The sequence below is a fragment of the Prionailurus viverrinus genome, chromosome B2 (genome assembly GCF_022837055.1).
Source record: "Prionailurus viverrinus isolate Anna chromosome B2, UM_Priviv_1.0, whole genome shotgun sequence".
Taxonomy (NCBI): Eukaryota; Metazoa; Chordata; class Mammalia; order Carnivora; family Felidae; genus Prionailurus; species Prionailurus viverrinus.
In genome coordinates, this window is record NC_062565.1 from 139,845,523 (window position 1) to 139,862,440 (window position 16,918).

Below are 16,918 nucleotides of genomic sequence, written 5' to 3' on the forward strand. Positions count from 1 at the left end.
CGCCGCACAGACAAATGCTCTCATTGTCTGTGCACCAGTCCCCCTGGATTTTATGCAGCGTGCATTTCCTGCTCTGAGCTGCTTGCTGGCTGTGTGCGTGCTTCCCTCGTCCCCCTGCCCCCATCCGGATCCGAGGCTTTTGTTTCTCATATTTCCTCGAGACGCTATTAAAATGCATGGACTCATCGTTACTAAATAAATGAATGACTAGGAACTTTTCTCTTGGCTGTTAACCTTTAGGCCACTGTCCAGTGAAGTTCTCAAAGGCACGTGAACCCAGCATCTCACGTAAAGGGGCCAATCCACATGCAAACAACCGAAACGTGGACATTATTTCCCAAACTTGTCGTGTTACGGGGACACTTTGGCATTTCTCAGAGAAACGCTTTGCAGGGCCCTCCAAGGGCGGGCCGCGGCGCCCCACGCGGCCGCAGCGCTCGCTCCCGCGTCTGCAAGGCGCGAGGAGGGGGCGAGGAGCTGGCCGCCCCGGGCCGAGCGGAGCGGGACCTCCGGGCGGCGACGCTCTGGCCCGAGCTGGCTCGTTGGTTTCCGCGCGGCCGCTCGGGCCCGCGCGGTCCAGTCACCAGGGGGCGCGCTGGCCGGCGCCGCGGATCTCCGAGCTGCGCGGCCCGACTCGCGTCCGCCATATTGGATGCCGCAGCCGCTGCTGCCAGCGCTTCCTCCTCCGTCTTCGCTGTGCGCTGCTGGTTCCTGCGGCCCGAGCGGCGGGGAGGTGAAACAGGAGTCTGACGAAGGAAGAAGAAGGAGGGGGTGGGGAGTGTAGGGGACGGGGCTAGAGGGCGGAGGACCGAGACCGAGCGGGGCTGAGAAGAGAAGGCGCCGCGGCCCAGCCCCTCCCCCGCCCGCTGCCGACCCGCCCCGGCAGCGCCTGTGTTCCCCGGACCGGCGCTCCGCCCGCCCTAGCGGCCATGCCGGAGCCTCGCTGCCCCTGAGGGAGTCTTTCCCTGCCAGTGCTTGCCCTTCCGCTTCGGCCCCAGGGTCGCAGCGGCCGGGCCTCCCACCGGCGCCCCTCCTCGCGGCGGCGCCGCCGCCCGCGTCTCGCTCTTCCCACCCAGTGCAGTGGCCGCCGCCTCTTCCGCCGCCGGGCTCGGGGCCTCCTCACCGACAACATGGAGGCTGTGAAAACCTTCAATAGCGAGGTTGGTATTGCAGTCTAGCTTCCCCTCCTACCCATACCTCCCACCGGGACGAGGCCCGCGTGAGCCGGGTGGGTGCGGGCCTGCAGGATTTCCCAGGGTGGGGCGAGTGGCGGCCTAGCTGTGTCGGGGAGGAGGGGGAGGGGTGTTTCTCTGCCCCGCGCCCCTCCCCCGAGTCCGAGGGGAGGGCTGGGGGAGGGCCGCCCCGGGGCGGAGGGAGGTTCCGGTGTCTCCAGCGCCCTGTTGAGTGGCTTAGGGGTTGGAGGGAAGGCCCCGTTGGGCCCTCCCCCGGAGGCTCCTGGCTGGTCTCTCGGGGTCAGTTCCGCCGAGGCCTGGCCCGCCCACCTCTTTCGTGGGCTTGCGGGATTTTAACTGCACGCCGGACATCACTGCCCAGACTTCCCCGGGGTCCTTAATGAGGCAGGCACCGATGAGGGTAGTACAGGAAGGGAACCTAACAGGGGTGATGATCTATGGTCACGTTGTACGTACTGTTTATATTTGAGATACTGTTGGCTAGGTAACCTGCCAGCTAGGGACTTACGCTAAGAGAATGGTTGATGGGGACGCAGGATTGTTACTTGTCCCTCCTCTCATCATTAGGGCATAAAGACACAAATGGTAGGCAGAGGTCTGTGCTTCAGGAGAGGGAAGATGTTGGGGAAGCATTTCCCACGGGCTCATTCATAATGTCAAATCTAACACTAGATTTTAAAGCAGGTGTCCAGGTTTCACTATTTAATTGAATTCACTAGTCTGAAAGGAGACAGGTTTTAATAAAGTACGTTATTTTTTTTTTAAACTCCGACGTAAATAGATCTTAATGCAAACATTAAACATAACGAGCACCTATCTACATAACCAGAATTATCCTTATCTGTCTTGGAAAGAATTTTAATGTGATGGTAACTAAAGTCGCATGAATTTTATGAACTTCTCATGCGGAAGTGCTGGTACTCTATTCAATAGTGTCATTAACAAAATCTTAAATATTCACCTTTTAAAATACCAGACATGTTACTGTTGACAATATGAAGAGGATAATGCTTTTTTTAAAACTGTCTTACATTTTTTTTTCTTTTATTTCTTCTTTTCTTTTTTTTAAGAATTGGCATTTGGGAAGCTTAGCAAAGAGGCTAAATAAAAGTTAGATAACATTCGTGTGAGTTGGGTTCTCCATATTACAGTACACAGCAATGACACAGATGAAAACAAACCTTTTTTTTTTTTTTTTAATAAAGGATTTTCTTTTTTGGTTTTGGATTTTCTTTCTCTTTTTTAACCATTTAATAAACAGAGCGGTAGACTTGGGGATCTTTTTTCCATTTTATTTATGAATTTACAGCTAATAAGTACAAAATTTGGTTCTTTCAGCAATACTATGTAGTGCTTAAAATCTAAAAGAAAAAAATATCGGTACTGTATGTTCCAATTTATTGCTAATAGTTTCTCAGCTGTGCGGGAAAGAAAACAGCTGTATGTAGCCTTTTTATTTGCTACATACTGTGTTACAGCACTATGGAATGTTAAAGTTTTAAGAATTATATATTTTTTAAAAAAGCCTTTCTCTTCTTTCCAGTGCAGCGATTTGACTTACCCCCCACCCACACTTTTTTTTTTTCTTTAAGTTTATTTTTTAGTAATCTCTGCATCCAACATGGGGCTAGAACTCCCAGCTCAGAGATCAAGAGTCACATGCCTTTCTGAGTGAGCCAGCCAGGTGCTCCTACCCCACCCCTTTTTGATGGTTGTTTCTTCTCTTTGTCTAGGGGTTTCCTAATATATATCTTCCCTCACTCCCAGCACCCCCCCCCCCCACAAAATTTTGAATAGGATCCCTCATGTGATAGTTAGAGAAAAGGTGTTAACTATACTGTGGTTGTCACAATAGAGCACAGTGGAATAGAAATGGTGTATCAGTTTTTCAATTGAGTATTGCCATTAAGGATAGAGGGCCTGATATTTACATGGCTAGCTGTATATTTAACCTGTTTTCTCATCTAATCTTTACAGGAATTTGAAATTGGCAGTAGTAGTTCCATTTTAGTGTGTGTAGCGCGCTCCCCTTTCTCCCTACGGATTTCAAAGAAGTTAGAAAATCCTTCAACTTTTATTTACTAATCTGCAAACTTCACCATGTTTGAATGTGGAGTTAGCTTAAAAATAGCAATATGGAGTCGTAGAGTGTTGGGGGAGGGAAGTACTGTCAAAAAAGATTCAGAGGAATATACTTTTTGTTTTAAAATTTTTTTTTTTCAACGTTTATTTATTTTTGGGACAGAGAGAGACAGAGCATGAACGGGGGAGGGGCAGAGAGAGAGGGAGACACAGAATTGGAAACAGGCTCCAGGCTCTGAGCCATCAGCCCAGAGCCCGACGCGGGGCTCGAACTCACGGACCGCGAGATCGTGACCTGGCTGAAGTCGGACGCTTAACCGACTGCGCCACCCAGGCGCCCCTACTTTTTGTTTTAAACACAAAATACATAATCTTGTTTTCTGATTTTGAATATAGTTTCTGTGAATGTAATGCTTGCTGTTGTAGTAATTTTGTTACAAGTAAGCATATAGTCATGGGAAATAGTTCAGTAATGAATATTTTCCATTAAATCATGTATCGTAAAGGGTAAAAATAAAAAAAGAATCTTGAGTTATAGTATTAGGAGAAAAGGATGTTTTAGAATGTTTACTTATAGTGAATTTGGCTTTTAAAGCCTGATTTAAAATATGAAATGCTTAGGTTTTATGGCTTGCTAATTGTTAGGTTATTATTATTTTTTTAAGTTTATTTATTTAGAGAGAGAGAGAGAGAGAGCACGTGTGGGAGAGCTGGAGAGGAGCAGAGAGAGAGGGAGAGAGAATCCCAAGCAGGCTCCATGCCGTCGGCACAGAGCCCAACGTGAGGAGCTCGATTTCACAAACTGTGAGATACGGCCTGAGCTGAAACCAACAGTTGGACCCTCAACTGACTGAGCCACCCAGGCGCCCCAGTTCTCAGGTTTTTTAATATTGACCCCCTTCCATCATTGGCTTGAAAATAGGGACATACAGTACCAGAGATTTGAAAGTTAAGAATATTGATTTTTTTTTTTTTTAAGATTTTATTTTTAAGTAATTTCTACATCCAATGTGGGGCTTGAAATCACAACCCTGAGATCTAGAGTCACATGCTCTATCGATTGAGCCAGCCAGGCAACCCAAGTTAAGAATATAGATTTTTAATTTACAAACTGTGGATGAGTTTCAGTCTGAAAATTCATGCCTTATGCATTGTGTTTCTGAATCGTCAACAGGTGCTGCTGCCCCCACCCCTACCCACCATAATCTCTCAAAGGGAGTCTGTGCCCTCTCCTTCCCTGTGTTCAAAATCACTGTCAGAAGATCCTTTATGTGGTAAATTCCTTAGTTATCTTGAGTTCAATGAGATTGAGGTCTAAGAACTGATATTTAAGTGCCCACTGTGCTAGTTTTGTGGGAAAGCTGTAATTTACAGATAAGCGTCATCATTGTGATGAGTTAATCCCAGGAGCAGTAATGTCAGTTCTGAAATGATGAAAGAAAGTTTGTCCACATTGGAATATAAGATTCCCTAAGAGTCAGTGCTTGACCTGGGCAGTTAACTGAGAGAATTATTATCATTACAAGTATTGTAGTTGTAGCTGCTCTGAGATGGTGTTATACCCTTGTTATGGTGGTTTAGAGTTCTCACTTCAGTGAAAGGGGACTCATTGGTCTGCTTAAATTCTGTTAACTATTTTAGGACCACAGCTGATTACTGGAATGCAGCAGTTTTATGTGAGCTGTCCCTAAGAATGCCACTGAATGGTGGTCATTGTGGTAGGGTTATTACTTTGTTTTTGAAAAGATGGAAAAGACTAGCAATGCATAACTCTTTCCTCAGAAAATCATAACTTAATCGGAGAGGGCACTTTCATGATAAAGGAACTCTTTTTTTAATTAATTTTTAAAATTTATTTTAATGTTTATTTTTTTAAGAGACGGAGAGACAGAGTGTGAGTGGGGAAGGGGCAGAGAGCGAGAGGGAGACACAGAATCCAAAGCAGGCTCCAGGCTCTGAGCTGTCAGCACAGAGCCTGATGCAGGGCTCGAACCCACCAGCCGTGAGATCATGACCTGAGCTGAAGTCGGACGCTTAAAGGACTGAGCCACCCAGGTGCCCCCATGATCAAGGAACTCTTAAAGTAATACATGGAAAATATAAGAATGTGTTATGCACTGGCTATACTTAGACAAAGTAACTAGAGGAAATGAATTTTACTTGTGTGTTGGATTCTTTAAATTTTTAAGGACTTTATACTTCAAGAAGTTAACATTAATACTTTAACATAATCAAATACCAGTTAGTGATCAGTTTTACCCCCTAGATTCTTTGTATAGCTTGTTGAATTACTATAGTTGTTTTTTCTATCATGATCCATTTCTCTTGCTGCTCAGAAAAGGCTGAGTGGGATAATAAAGAACCAGATATGTAGATTTGAGATGTGTCCAGTAAATTACCACAATTTAAATTTTGTATTTGCCTTGGTTCATAAATTCTGAAATGGTTCTAGTACCTTTTATCATCTTTAGGATGCCTGAATTCTTGGTGTGTTTTGTCCTTAGGATCCTTCAGTTAGTCAAGATTAGCAGATGTAGACTTTTCAGAGTCAGGTTAACACCTAGGACATTTTCCTCTTCTGTGTCTTGTCTTTCGCATCGGAAGTGAAGTCCCATCTCTGTTTTACTTCATTTCCAGTTTTGTTTCCATAGTGTTCATTTGTCCAACTATAGGACATTTTATAATCTTCCCACCAGTATCTAGTAGTAGACATGGGATGGTGAACAGTGGAAAAGGTAGAGGGAGTAATAAATAAAAACGTGTGAATTTTGTTTTTATTTGTGTATTTTTCTTTTGTCTGTGGTTCAGGAAAGGAATTTTATGTGAAGCAACCAGAAGACATTGCATTTTTGTTTCATTTTCACCTACCAGGGAATCTGTCTCCTATTTCCTTTCCTTTCCTGTTTTAACTTTCTAGTGAGTACTTTGGTTAATTGTATCAATCAAGCCATCTTTTTTGTTTCCATGCTGGGAAACTCTCTTAAAGGTAGGCATACTTAGTGTTATAAAGGGAGGAACCCTTCACTAACCCTCCCTGCTCCAGTGGTTTAGATTAGGGTTTTTCACCCTCAGTACTATTGATGTTTTGGGCTGGATAATTATTTGTTGTGAGGAGCTGTTCTGTGCGTTATATGAAGTTTGGCAGTGATCCTGGCCTCTACCCACAAGGTGCCACTATTGTGACAACCAGAAATGTCTACACATTATCAAATGCCCCTTGGGGAACAAAATAGACCTTGGTTGAGAATCACTGATTTAATTCCCATTACATGATCTTAAAAAACTGTACTTTCACTCTTAGTGATTACTATAAGTAATATAATAATAGTTTTTCCTACCAGATGATAAGTTTCATGAGGACAGTGACCATATATTTTCATTGCTTCATATCCTCAGTACATAGCACAGTACCTTAATACATAGTGTGTGTCAAATAAATACTTCTTGAATGAATGAATGAATGAATGAGTGGTATACTATGTACTGAATGACCTGGATTAAGGTAGTTAACATTTCTGGACATTTGGTTTTCTCCTATGTAAAGAAAATGATTGATTTGAGATATTTAGGTTTCCTGTTAGAAGATTCTTTGATTAAATATAAAATTAACGTGGGGGTAGAAATTTTTTAATTGAAACTCCGATGTGTTTGTAATGTTCAGTTTATTAAGGAGAGATCATTGGGAGGGGACTGTTCCATTTGAAGGTTCTCGTTAGATTAAACTTCATTTTTTGATTATGCTATTTCCAAACCTTTTTTTGCTTTACTGTTTTTCAGTTTAAAGCAATGTATGATAAAAGTTGTGGGTTTTTCCTTATATTATTTTAAAAATTTAGAAAACAAGGATAATGGAGATTGATAATAATGATTTTTGAGAACATGCTTGGGAGTGTTATAGTCTTAATTGTTCAAGATTAAATGTAAGCATTTTTTTGGCAAGATTGAAATAGCTCTATCATTTTATTTAGGCTAGCACTGAGTTTGTTATAGTAACTTTGGTTGACATTTAGGGGACATCTGTATTCCCCAGATTCCTAAATAGTCATATTTTATGATCACTTGCTTCTTTTTTTAGAAGTATAGTTGGCTTAGAATTAGTGATGATATTACTAGTCGCACATGGAATTTCAGATATCTCTTTCTAGGGCCAGTTTTGCTGTTATTGGACAACTTCTAACTCAAAATGGTATGAGAAAATGTAATCAACCTTGACCTTGAACACTGGCTGAGCTCCTGAACTCGAATGAGCTCATTTTATCTGGTTTTGTTTTCTCAACATCTTTCTCTACTCCTCTCTCTCAGGATTGTGCCTCTACTCCTGCTTGTACAGACTGCTTTTTCCAGCAGCATGGACACAAGAAGCATAGTAAGATGATTATAACGCACATAAGGCAGGCCCTTTGGAAAATACTAGGTTTAAATTGGAAGTGAAATGATGTCTTGATTATATGGGCCATACTTGGGAAGTGGAATAAATTTTGTCACTTCGAATATATTAGTAATCTTAAAGAGAACATCTAGGGAATAGTTGAATTTCTTCACAAAAAATAGGTTAAGTGGAAAAAAAAGTTATTGTGCTTAATAGTGAGCATAAATCATATATACTCTTGCTGCATTTACTTACATTCTGCTCCACATAACTTTACTGTAATGCGAAAGCAATATAACATTACCTATTTAATGTGAATAAATTGCAAACCTGTTAATTTGATGGTTGGAAATAAAATACATCTTATATTTTGAGGAAGTTCTTCAAACTATAAGATGATAGATCATTGACAGATATACTGCAGGGTTGGAGAAACAAAAAGACTACATCAAATTTTTGGTTTTCTAATTATGAAGGAGCAGATTTTGGTAGAGCTACTGATATGAGAAATAAATGCTGAAAAGAAATTTTTCTGTAGCCTGTAATTTCTTATGTAAGTTAATTCTGTCTCAAGTTTGATGATAAACGATGCATTTATGCTTTGGTTTTTAATTTTATGCATTTGGTCTTCTAATCTGGTTTTACAAGAATTTCTTACACACCATATTTTAAACTCAGGGAAGGATATGTAAATGCATTCTGTTGTCTACTATAGGTCAGGAAGTGTCTCGGTAACTTTGACCTTACCACATTTGGTCAGAATGGAGAATAGAGAATATTTGTTAACGTGTCTTAAACACAGTTATGGCTATGAAGTTAATGTGTGCCAAATTTGTTTTTAAAATAATTCCGCAACTTAATATAATTTATGTAGGTTGATTTGAAAGACCTAGGATTTTATTCTTTCATTTAGCCAATAAAGTGCTTACCCATGTACCAGGCACTTTTCTATCTGCTGGGACACAGTGGTAAACAAGACAAGCAGGAAGCATACCCTTTTTGGAGCTGATGTTCTTGTAATCCTTCCCCGCCTCAATCAGCTTTATGTGCCTGAGTGAGGTGGTGCAGAGCTGGTGAGGCTGAGCGGGCAGGCCCGACGCTGGGGCTCTGCGCTTTGGGGACCGGCTGGCCGCAGCCCTTCTCACTTCTGCTTGCTCCTCTCAGCATTTTGCCTTAAAGGGTCTAGAATGCTCATCTGTTACTCAAAATAGAGATGAGCAAGTAGACTTATTTCAACAAGAATATGGTCTTATGTTTCAATAGTGGGAAAACAAGATGAGCTACATTAAGTTTTATTTTATACCAAATTTTGTATCATGTATCTATAGAAATCAGTATTTTGAAATCGTAACTATTGCATAACAGCTGTAGGAATGTTTCCCTTTGTCACTGAAGTATTTGTCTCCACATGCAAATGATTAAAAACTTGTCTTAAGTGGTGACGAAACCTTTGTGAATTTGGAGAATAAGTTAATAAGTATTTTTATTTTTAAAGCAAACTTTTGCTTAAGTACATGAAAAAATCGGGTCCTCTTTCTTATAAACGCTTATTCTTTGAATTTGATTGGATTCCTTAGGGCTAATTTGAGTAGCTTGTCAGTGAAAGATGAAACACTTTGGATTGTGTATCTTATGTCTTGGTATATAGAATTTGGGAAATGATATAAAGATCTTTTTATACTGGGTCACAGTACCTAAAAGGTTTACTGGTACATCTGAAACTAATAGTGTTCTATGTCAGTTATATTTTACTTAAAAAAATAAGTGGACCAAATCCTAGTTCATGGCTTTTTAAAATTTAGTAAGATTTTTACACTGTAAAGTTTTCTGGTAAAAAAATAAATAGATTGGGGTGTTTGAATTTATTGAAATATTTGAAGTATATGGGTGAAAAGAATGTTGAGTAAGTGAAAATTTTTACAAACCAAAATATATAGCAGATACCTACTTTCTGCAACAGCTGTTTGCTGTGATGAAAGATGTGTGGCTTAGGTCTTTTTTAAATAGTTTTTGTTTACCATTGTTAAAAGTGAGCCACTTTACAGTATATAGTGTTGTGCTCTGACCCTCTTGACCCCAACCATCAAGTTTCAGTGGAAGTTTAGGATAAGCTTTTGAGAAAAGGATAGGTGCTACTGTCCTTTTACCAACTGGAAAACTGAGGCCACCATTGTGGTTTTACCAACAAAATGTGACTTTGTAAGTATTAGAGCTGAAACTGGAAGAGACAGACCCAGGTCTCAGCCTTTGCTTGAGATATTTTCTTACCCTTGTAAAGAACTATCACTCAGTTTTTCACAATTCCTTTTTACTGTCATAATGTCCAAGTATAAATTAGCCTTTTCCTACTTTTGAACTTTATTTTGACAACTTCAGATTTACAGAAAAGTTACAAGAATGAAGGATTTTATGTACACTTCATCTTGATTTCTCTACCTAATTATGTTAATGAACCATTTTTGCTTTTTTGTTCACTCCCTCTTCACATGCACATGAAAACACACAAACTTTTTCTGGCATTTTGATAGGAAATGCAGTTCATTTTACTTTTAAGTGGCTGTTTTCTACAAGCAGTGACATTCTTTTACATAGCCATAGTATAGGAATCAACATCAGGAAATTAACCTTGATATAATGCAGTTGTTTGCAGATCTTGATCAGATTTTATTAATTATATCAGGAATGTCCTTAATAACGGAAAGAGTAAATGCTACTCCACACCTTGAATTCATTCATCTTGTCTCTTCAGTATCCTTTACCCTGAAACAGTTGGTAATAACTCTTTGTCTTTTATGACCTTTGATTGTATTTAATGATAATAGGCCAGTTATTTTTAGAATTTTCTCAGTTTGAGTTTTCTTCTGTTGCTTAATGATTAGGTTAAGCTTACACATTTTTCGCATTCTGCAGAAATGATACTGTGTTCTCAGAAAGCACATGGTGTCTATTTATCCCATTAATAGGAATGTTAACTACCCCCCCCCCAAGGTTTCTCTGTTGTGAAGATACTATTTATCCCTTTGTAACAAGTATCTTATGGGGAGGTATTTTGAAACTAAGCACATACCTTGTTGCTTATCAAACTTTAACCCATTTGTTTAAGCATCTGTTTAATTCTTGCCTTGAATCAGTACTAATGCCAAAAGGTGATTTTCTAAGTCTATCATTTCTTTATTATTAGCATTCTGTAAGAGCTTTTCCTTCTTCCCACTTAATGTGTTTATGTATATGTATGCATATCAGTATGAACTCGTGGATTTTTTTTTTTTTTTTAATCATTGGGGTTTTTTTGATGGAGAGTGTCTCAATTTTGACCAGTCAGAGCTATTTCAAGCTGTCTTTTGTGTCCTTTTGATGTGTGGTCGTTATGTTTTGAGAATTCTCTTTCTTACATAATAAGATATTCCCACCCCAGCCTTGGAATCAGCCATTCCTCCAAGGAATTCTAGTTTCTTCTCATGGATATTTATTAGTGGATTGATCTAGAAATTACATATATTTTATACATATATATATAATATATAACAATACTGCATATATGTATATGTGTATACATGTATACGTATGTACATAAACATATATACACATGAATTTTTGGTTTTTAACTGTCTGCCTATCTAAAAAGCCATGGATTCACCCTGATAACCTCCAGTTCCAGTCCAACAACTGTAGGGTTCATTCTAGTTTTTCGCCTTTCCAATTCTGTAATTACTTTCTCTGACAGCAAGAAAACTAGTTTCTGTTACCCACAGTGTATTTACATATTTGATCAAACCTAAAACACTCAGAAAGTAGTTTCAGAATTGCTAAACCATATGTCTCTGAAAACAAACGTATTAATTAGCATTTAATATTTGTTTATAGTTCTCTCTCTCTTTTTTCTCTCTCTTTTTTTTTTTTTTTTACCTCAGGGTATATAGTCAAAATGCTATGTTTAAACATGGCTTGGTTAATTTTTTCCCCTTAATGTGGTTCTGCTATTCATTTGAAGTATAATTAGATTGGGTTTTTTTGTATTCCATTTTGGTTTTTTTTTCTTCCTTTGTCCATTTTTGGTATTTTATTCCTTTAGTGTGGAAGACATTAAACATAAATTAACTTTATTCTTCCCTTTTTATTAGCTTGAGCATTCGTAACCATTTATGTTGTGGTTTAAAAATGTTTGTTAACATTTTTCAAATCAAAAAGCCAGAATTCAGAAGTTTAGATGTAGAGAAGGTTTTAGGTGAAAGATGTGTTTCTAATATTGTAGATTCATAGGTGAAAGAAGTGTGTATTCAAAAAACTTTCATTCTCTTGTGAATGGAATCTCCATCCACAAGGACCAGTAAACTCTTTCTCTAGAGGACCAGATAGTAAATATTTTTAGGTTTTGTTAGCCACTTAAGGTCTCTTTCACAGACTTTCTTTTTTTTTTTAACTTATTTTGAGAGAGAGTGAGTGTGGGGGAGGGGTAGAGAGAGAGGGAAAGGAAGAGAATCCCCAAGCAGGCTCCATGCTGTCAGTGCAAAGCCTGACGTGGGGGCTGAACTCATGAACCCATGAGACCATGACCTGAGTCGAAATCCAATCAGACGCTTAACTGACTGAGCCACCCAGGTGCCCGTCTTTTACATATTCTTTAAAACATTTTTTTTTTAATATTTATTTATGAGAGAGAGAGAGAGAGAGGAGCAGGGGAGGGGCAGAGAGAGGAGACACAGAATCTGAAGCAGGTTCCTAGCTCTGACTGAGCTGTCAGCACAGAGCCTGATATGGGGCTCCAACCCATGAACTGTGAAATCATGATCCAAGCCGAAGTTGGATTTACCGACTGAGCCATCAGGTGCCCCTCTTTCACATATTCTTGTTGGTCTTTCACAATTCTTTTAAAATATGAAAATGTTCTTGGCTTGAGGGCCTACAAAAATAGGCCATAGGCCATAACCTTGCTGGCTTCTACTGGAAACTTTGAAACCTGAGCACTTGATTAATAGTATGCTACTTATAATAATTGTAATTGAGCAGGAAGATATATTCCTTGTGGCTTTATAATAGGCTTATTTGGACATCAGCAATAGGAACAAACAACTTAAAAAGCTGCCTTACTGAAAATAATTTATTAAAAATTTTTGAGCACTTACACCAAATGCAGATGCTATTCTAGGCTCTAGAGATTTAATAGTGTACAAAATAGACTCCACAACAAAACACAACCCTACCCCCCCGCCAAAAAAAAAAAAAACCTGCCCTCGTCTAGTTTACATTCAGTTTTGTGTGTGGATGTTTTCACGGTTTTATAAAATTCATGTTTTTTGTTTTTTTCATTTAGTGACATTTATCTATTAAAAATTGTTTTCAGGGGTGCCTGGGGTGGCTCAGTCAGTTAAGTGTCTGACTCTTGGTTTCAGCTTAGGTCATGATCTCATGGTTGGTGAGTTTGAGTTCTCGGCTGCCAGCACAGAGCCTGTTGGATTTTCTCTCTCCCTCTCTCCCCGCCCCTCCCCTGCTCATGCTGTCTCTGTCTTTCTCCCCCAAAATAAATAAACTTAAAAAGAAATACTTACAAAAATAAAAAAATTATTTTCATATTAATTGCACAGTGAGCATTTTCTTGAAAACTGGATTAAAAATGCAGCAAAAGGGGCACTTTGAAAAGCTTGGCTCATTGCTTCCCATCTACTAATACTACTTTTGTGTGTGTGTGAAGTGTGATTTTTTTATTTGAAAATGATTCTTAGTCCTGATGCTTTCAGGTTATAGCTATACTAACTCACTAGAAGATGACAAGCGAAGCCTCATTAATTGGGACAAAGAACCCAGACTTAATTTAGTGATAAATAATATGTGTGTTGTAGAATCTTAATTTAAAAAAAATTTTTTTTTAATGTTTATTTTTGAGAGAGAGGGAGAGAGAATGTGTGCGGGGGAGGGTCAGAGAGACGGGGGCGGGGGAGAAGCTGGCTTCAGGCCCTGAGCTGTCAGGGCAGAGCCCAACTTGGGGCTCGAACCCATGAACGTGAGATCATGACCTGAGCTGAAATCGGATGCTCAATCTACTGAGCCGCCCAGGTGCCCCTGTTATAGAATCTTTAAAAAATATGATTCAGATACATTAGTCTTTAAGGCTTTAACGAATGAATGATAATGGAATGATTCTTAAAATACTGTCCGGGGCGTGCAGGTGGCTCAGTTGGTTAAGTGTCCGACTTTGGCTCAGGTTATGTTCTCACAGCTGGTGGGTTCAAGCCCCGCATCAGGCTCTGTGCTGACAGCTCAGAGCCTGGAGGGAGCCTGCTTTGGATTCTGTATCTTCCTCTCTTTCTCTGCCCCTTCCCCACTCACACTCTGTCTCTTTGTCTCTTAAAAAAAATAAACATTAAAAAAAATTGTTTTAAAATACTGTCTGAAGTTGCTAAATGTAGTTTTCTTGAAATATGGAGAACATGTCCTGATAGTGTATTTATTTATCTAATAAAAGCTCCAGAGCTATGTGCAGGTTACCTATCTAGTCCCTGGCTAAATACTGAATGAAACTCATCACAGTGAGTTTTTACAATGTTGTAAGTTTGTTGTAAAAGGACTTTTACCTTTGAGTAGTTTTTCTACAAGCATTTAATTAACCAGTAAGTGCCCTTTTTAAAAACTTTATTGAGGTATGAGTAACTGCTTTTGTAAGGATTATTAACACCTTGAATTTTTTACACCAAGAAAAATATTATGGTAATTACTCTTATTGAGCAAAATTTTCCAAATTCTTGTTTCTATTTCTGTCAGGAGAACTCAAAACCTTTTTTAAAGGCCTGTCTCTGCCTCTGTGGCAATTGTAAGAACAAGGGTTGTAACCAACTTAGCTGAAGTGTATTGACATTTTAAAGGAGTTGGCCAGAGATGCCACATCATTCCTTGTACAGAATTTCCCAGTTTTTTAATTCATTTCATAATCAAAGGATTAAGATGCCTTAGGCCCCTTAGAGCTGTAATAATTAATGATTCAAGATAATTCTGTGAGAACTTCTTTATTTACAAGTCCTTCAAGATCGTTAGACCATTTTTTCATTCTATTTTACTTAGAATTTTCCAGTTGCTACAATGTAATTATAGCTGATGAAGGTTTTCATGTAATAGGAACTAGTGGTTGGAAAGAATGATGCAAGAAGTAGTTGCTGGTTGTTTGAGCTTTATTTTTTATGCATATGTGCCGGCTATCAGGCGTTGTATTCTGCAGAGTGGTTATCAGCCTTAACTTAGATACCTGTGTTCTGTTTCTCAATTCATATTCCAATAGGGGTGGGAACGGGAATGGATTACTACAAAGAGTAGTAGGTAGTGTAATGAATATTATGTTACAGAAAATAGTGATACACCATGTGTAAACTGTGTGTAAGCTCTTTATCGTGTATGTCATGGTGTATACAGAATGAGAGAGGAGATGTTATGTGATGCAAAGGATAAAAGATGATTTTCAAGAAAATAGAAGCTTTAGGTAGGGGATGGGGTTGGGTAGATGATGGAAAATGGGCCAGGGATGTTCTGAGGAAGGGCCTTTGTACACTGTATTTAAGACCTCATTTTTAATCAAAGAGGATTGGAGATTCTGAAGGGTTTTGAAATTGTGTTTCAGAAAAATGAGTAGTATCTTTGAAACAGGGCAGGACAATGGAGGGATGAGATTAGAAGGGAGGCTAAATTAGTATAGAGAAGATGAGGGGCTCAACTAGAGTGATAATAGGGAGAAGAAAAAGGGATGAATGCAAGAGAAATTTCATAATAATAAGGAGCTAGATATGAGGACAAGGGTGGTGCCAGGGCTTTAGCTAAGTGACAAAGTAAATAAAGGGATATGGTATCAATCACCAAGAGGGGCAGATCAGGAGGAGCTAAAAACTTGAGAAAGATAATTTGGTGGGTTGGGTTGAAGGGAGATCGTTTTTAATAACCTGGAATAAAAGAAAGATCTTTACTATGGAAGGACTGAAATACTACCCATATCTCAACCACCAGAAGTTACTTTTACTATTTTGCTGACTACAGTAGTAATTTTGAGAGTTTTCTAGGGAGATGATACAGAAAAGAGAAGCAGGCTTAAGGCAAAATCTTGTGGAAGCTTTATGTTCTTCAGTTTTTTAATGTATTTTTTTTAAGATAAGACTTCGATCCATTCTGTTATATTGTATTTGTGAATATGAGGACATTTAAAAGCAACTCTGTATGCATAGGAGATGCTTGATTTTAAACTCTGCTTATAATGCAATTGCTGTTCTTCTGTGCAATTAAAATATAAGTTGTATATGGAGAGATCTATGAGTAAGATTGATTTAATTTTCTTTAAGGTTTTTATTAGAATTTCTTAACATTAAGCTTACTCATATCATTCAGCATTTTATTAGCTCCTGTTAGCCACATAATTCTTTACCTTATTTAACTATGTCTATAATAACCAATTGTGAATGTGAAATTGTAAAGGTAAAGACTATATCATTAGAAATAGAACCCGTTATTTATCTGAGAAATTTCAGCTAATATGGTTTGTGGGGATCTGTTTTGAAGAGGATTTAAAAATGAATTATTCTTTCTCATTTTTTTTTTTTTGGCCATTTCATTATTACTAGTACTTCTAAAATTAAAGGGTATAAAATTCTTATCATTTTATTTCAATGTTTCACAAAAGACATAGGGAACTGAAATTAAAGAAAGTTGGATTGTTTGGATCTCAGGGAAAATTTAAACTAAAGAGTTACTTTTATATATGTGTATGTTTGTTTATATTTATGGATTTTGGTTTCTCCCATGGGGAATCATTTCTGTTTCCTTTGACTTTAGGGTAGTCAGAGACCATTACAGTCATGTGACACATTTGTAGCTATCGGCATAACTGAAGTGTGTGGTTCTATGATTGGGTTTCTTGTTTACTTCCGTGCTTAAACTTGATTTCCAGAAATTACAGATTTTAGACCTGAAAGATGTATATCACTTAACAAACAAACAAAGATGTGTATCACTTAACAAACTCATTTTATGGATGAATAATCAAGACCGAGAGACGATGAAACTTACTTAGTATCAAAGACACATAGTCAGCAACCAAATTAGAATTTCTGCTCTTGTGACTCATTTTAGCATTCTTATTTTTTCAGTGTGTATTTGTTTAGTGGGATTTTGGTATTACTTAATGTGTGTGTGTGTTGGATGTAGAGGAGGAGTGGAAATAGGGTATTCTTAGTTGATTATTATCATTTCATGCTGCCCCTGGGTCAGGATAAGGAATGAACTATTATGTTATACTGCTGCTCTC

At 38.7% G+C, this 16,918-nt stretch overlaps 1 protein-coding gene across 7 annotated transcripts in view; it reads left to right on the forward strand.

Annotated features, from left to right (window-relative positions):
- Positions 1 to 652: 652 nt before the first annotated feature.
- Positions 653 to 16,918, forward strand: part of SCAF8 (SR-related CTD associated factor 8) — a 198,071-nt gene continuing 181,805 nt past the window's right edge. For 5 of the 7 annotated variants that reach the window (XR_007152313.1, XM_047859611.1, XM_047859610.1 and 2 more), the window contains exon 1: positions 742 to 1,160. Coding sequence is in view for 6 of the 7 variants with exons in the window: in XM_047859611.1 (XP_047715567.1) it covers positions 1,131 to 1,160 (30 nt within the window). In the remaining variant the exon portion in view is untranslated. Of the gene's footprint in view, positions 1,161 to 7,577; positions 7,642 to 16,918 lie in introns of all 7 variants that reach the window. The other 2 variants (XM_047859614.1, XM_047859613.1) reach the window with 2 other exon arrangements.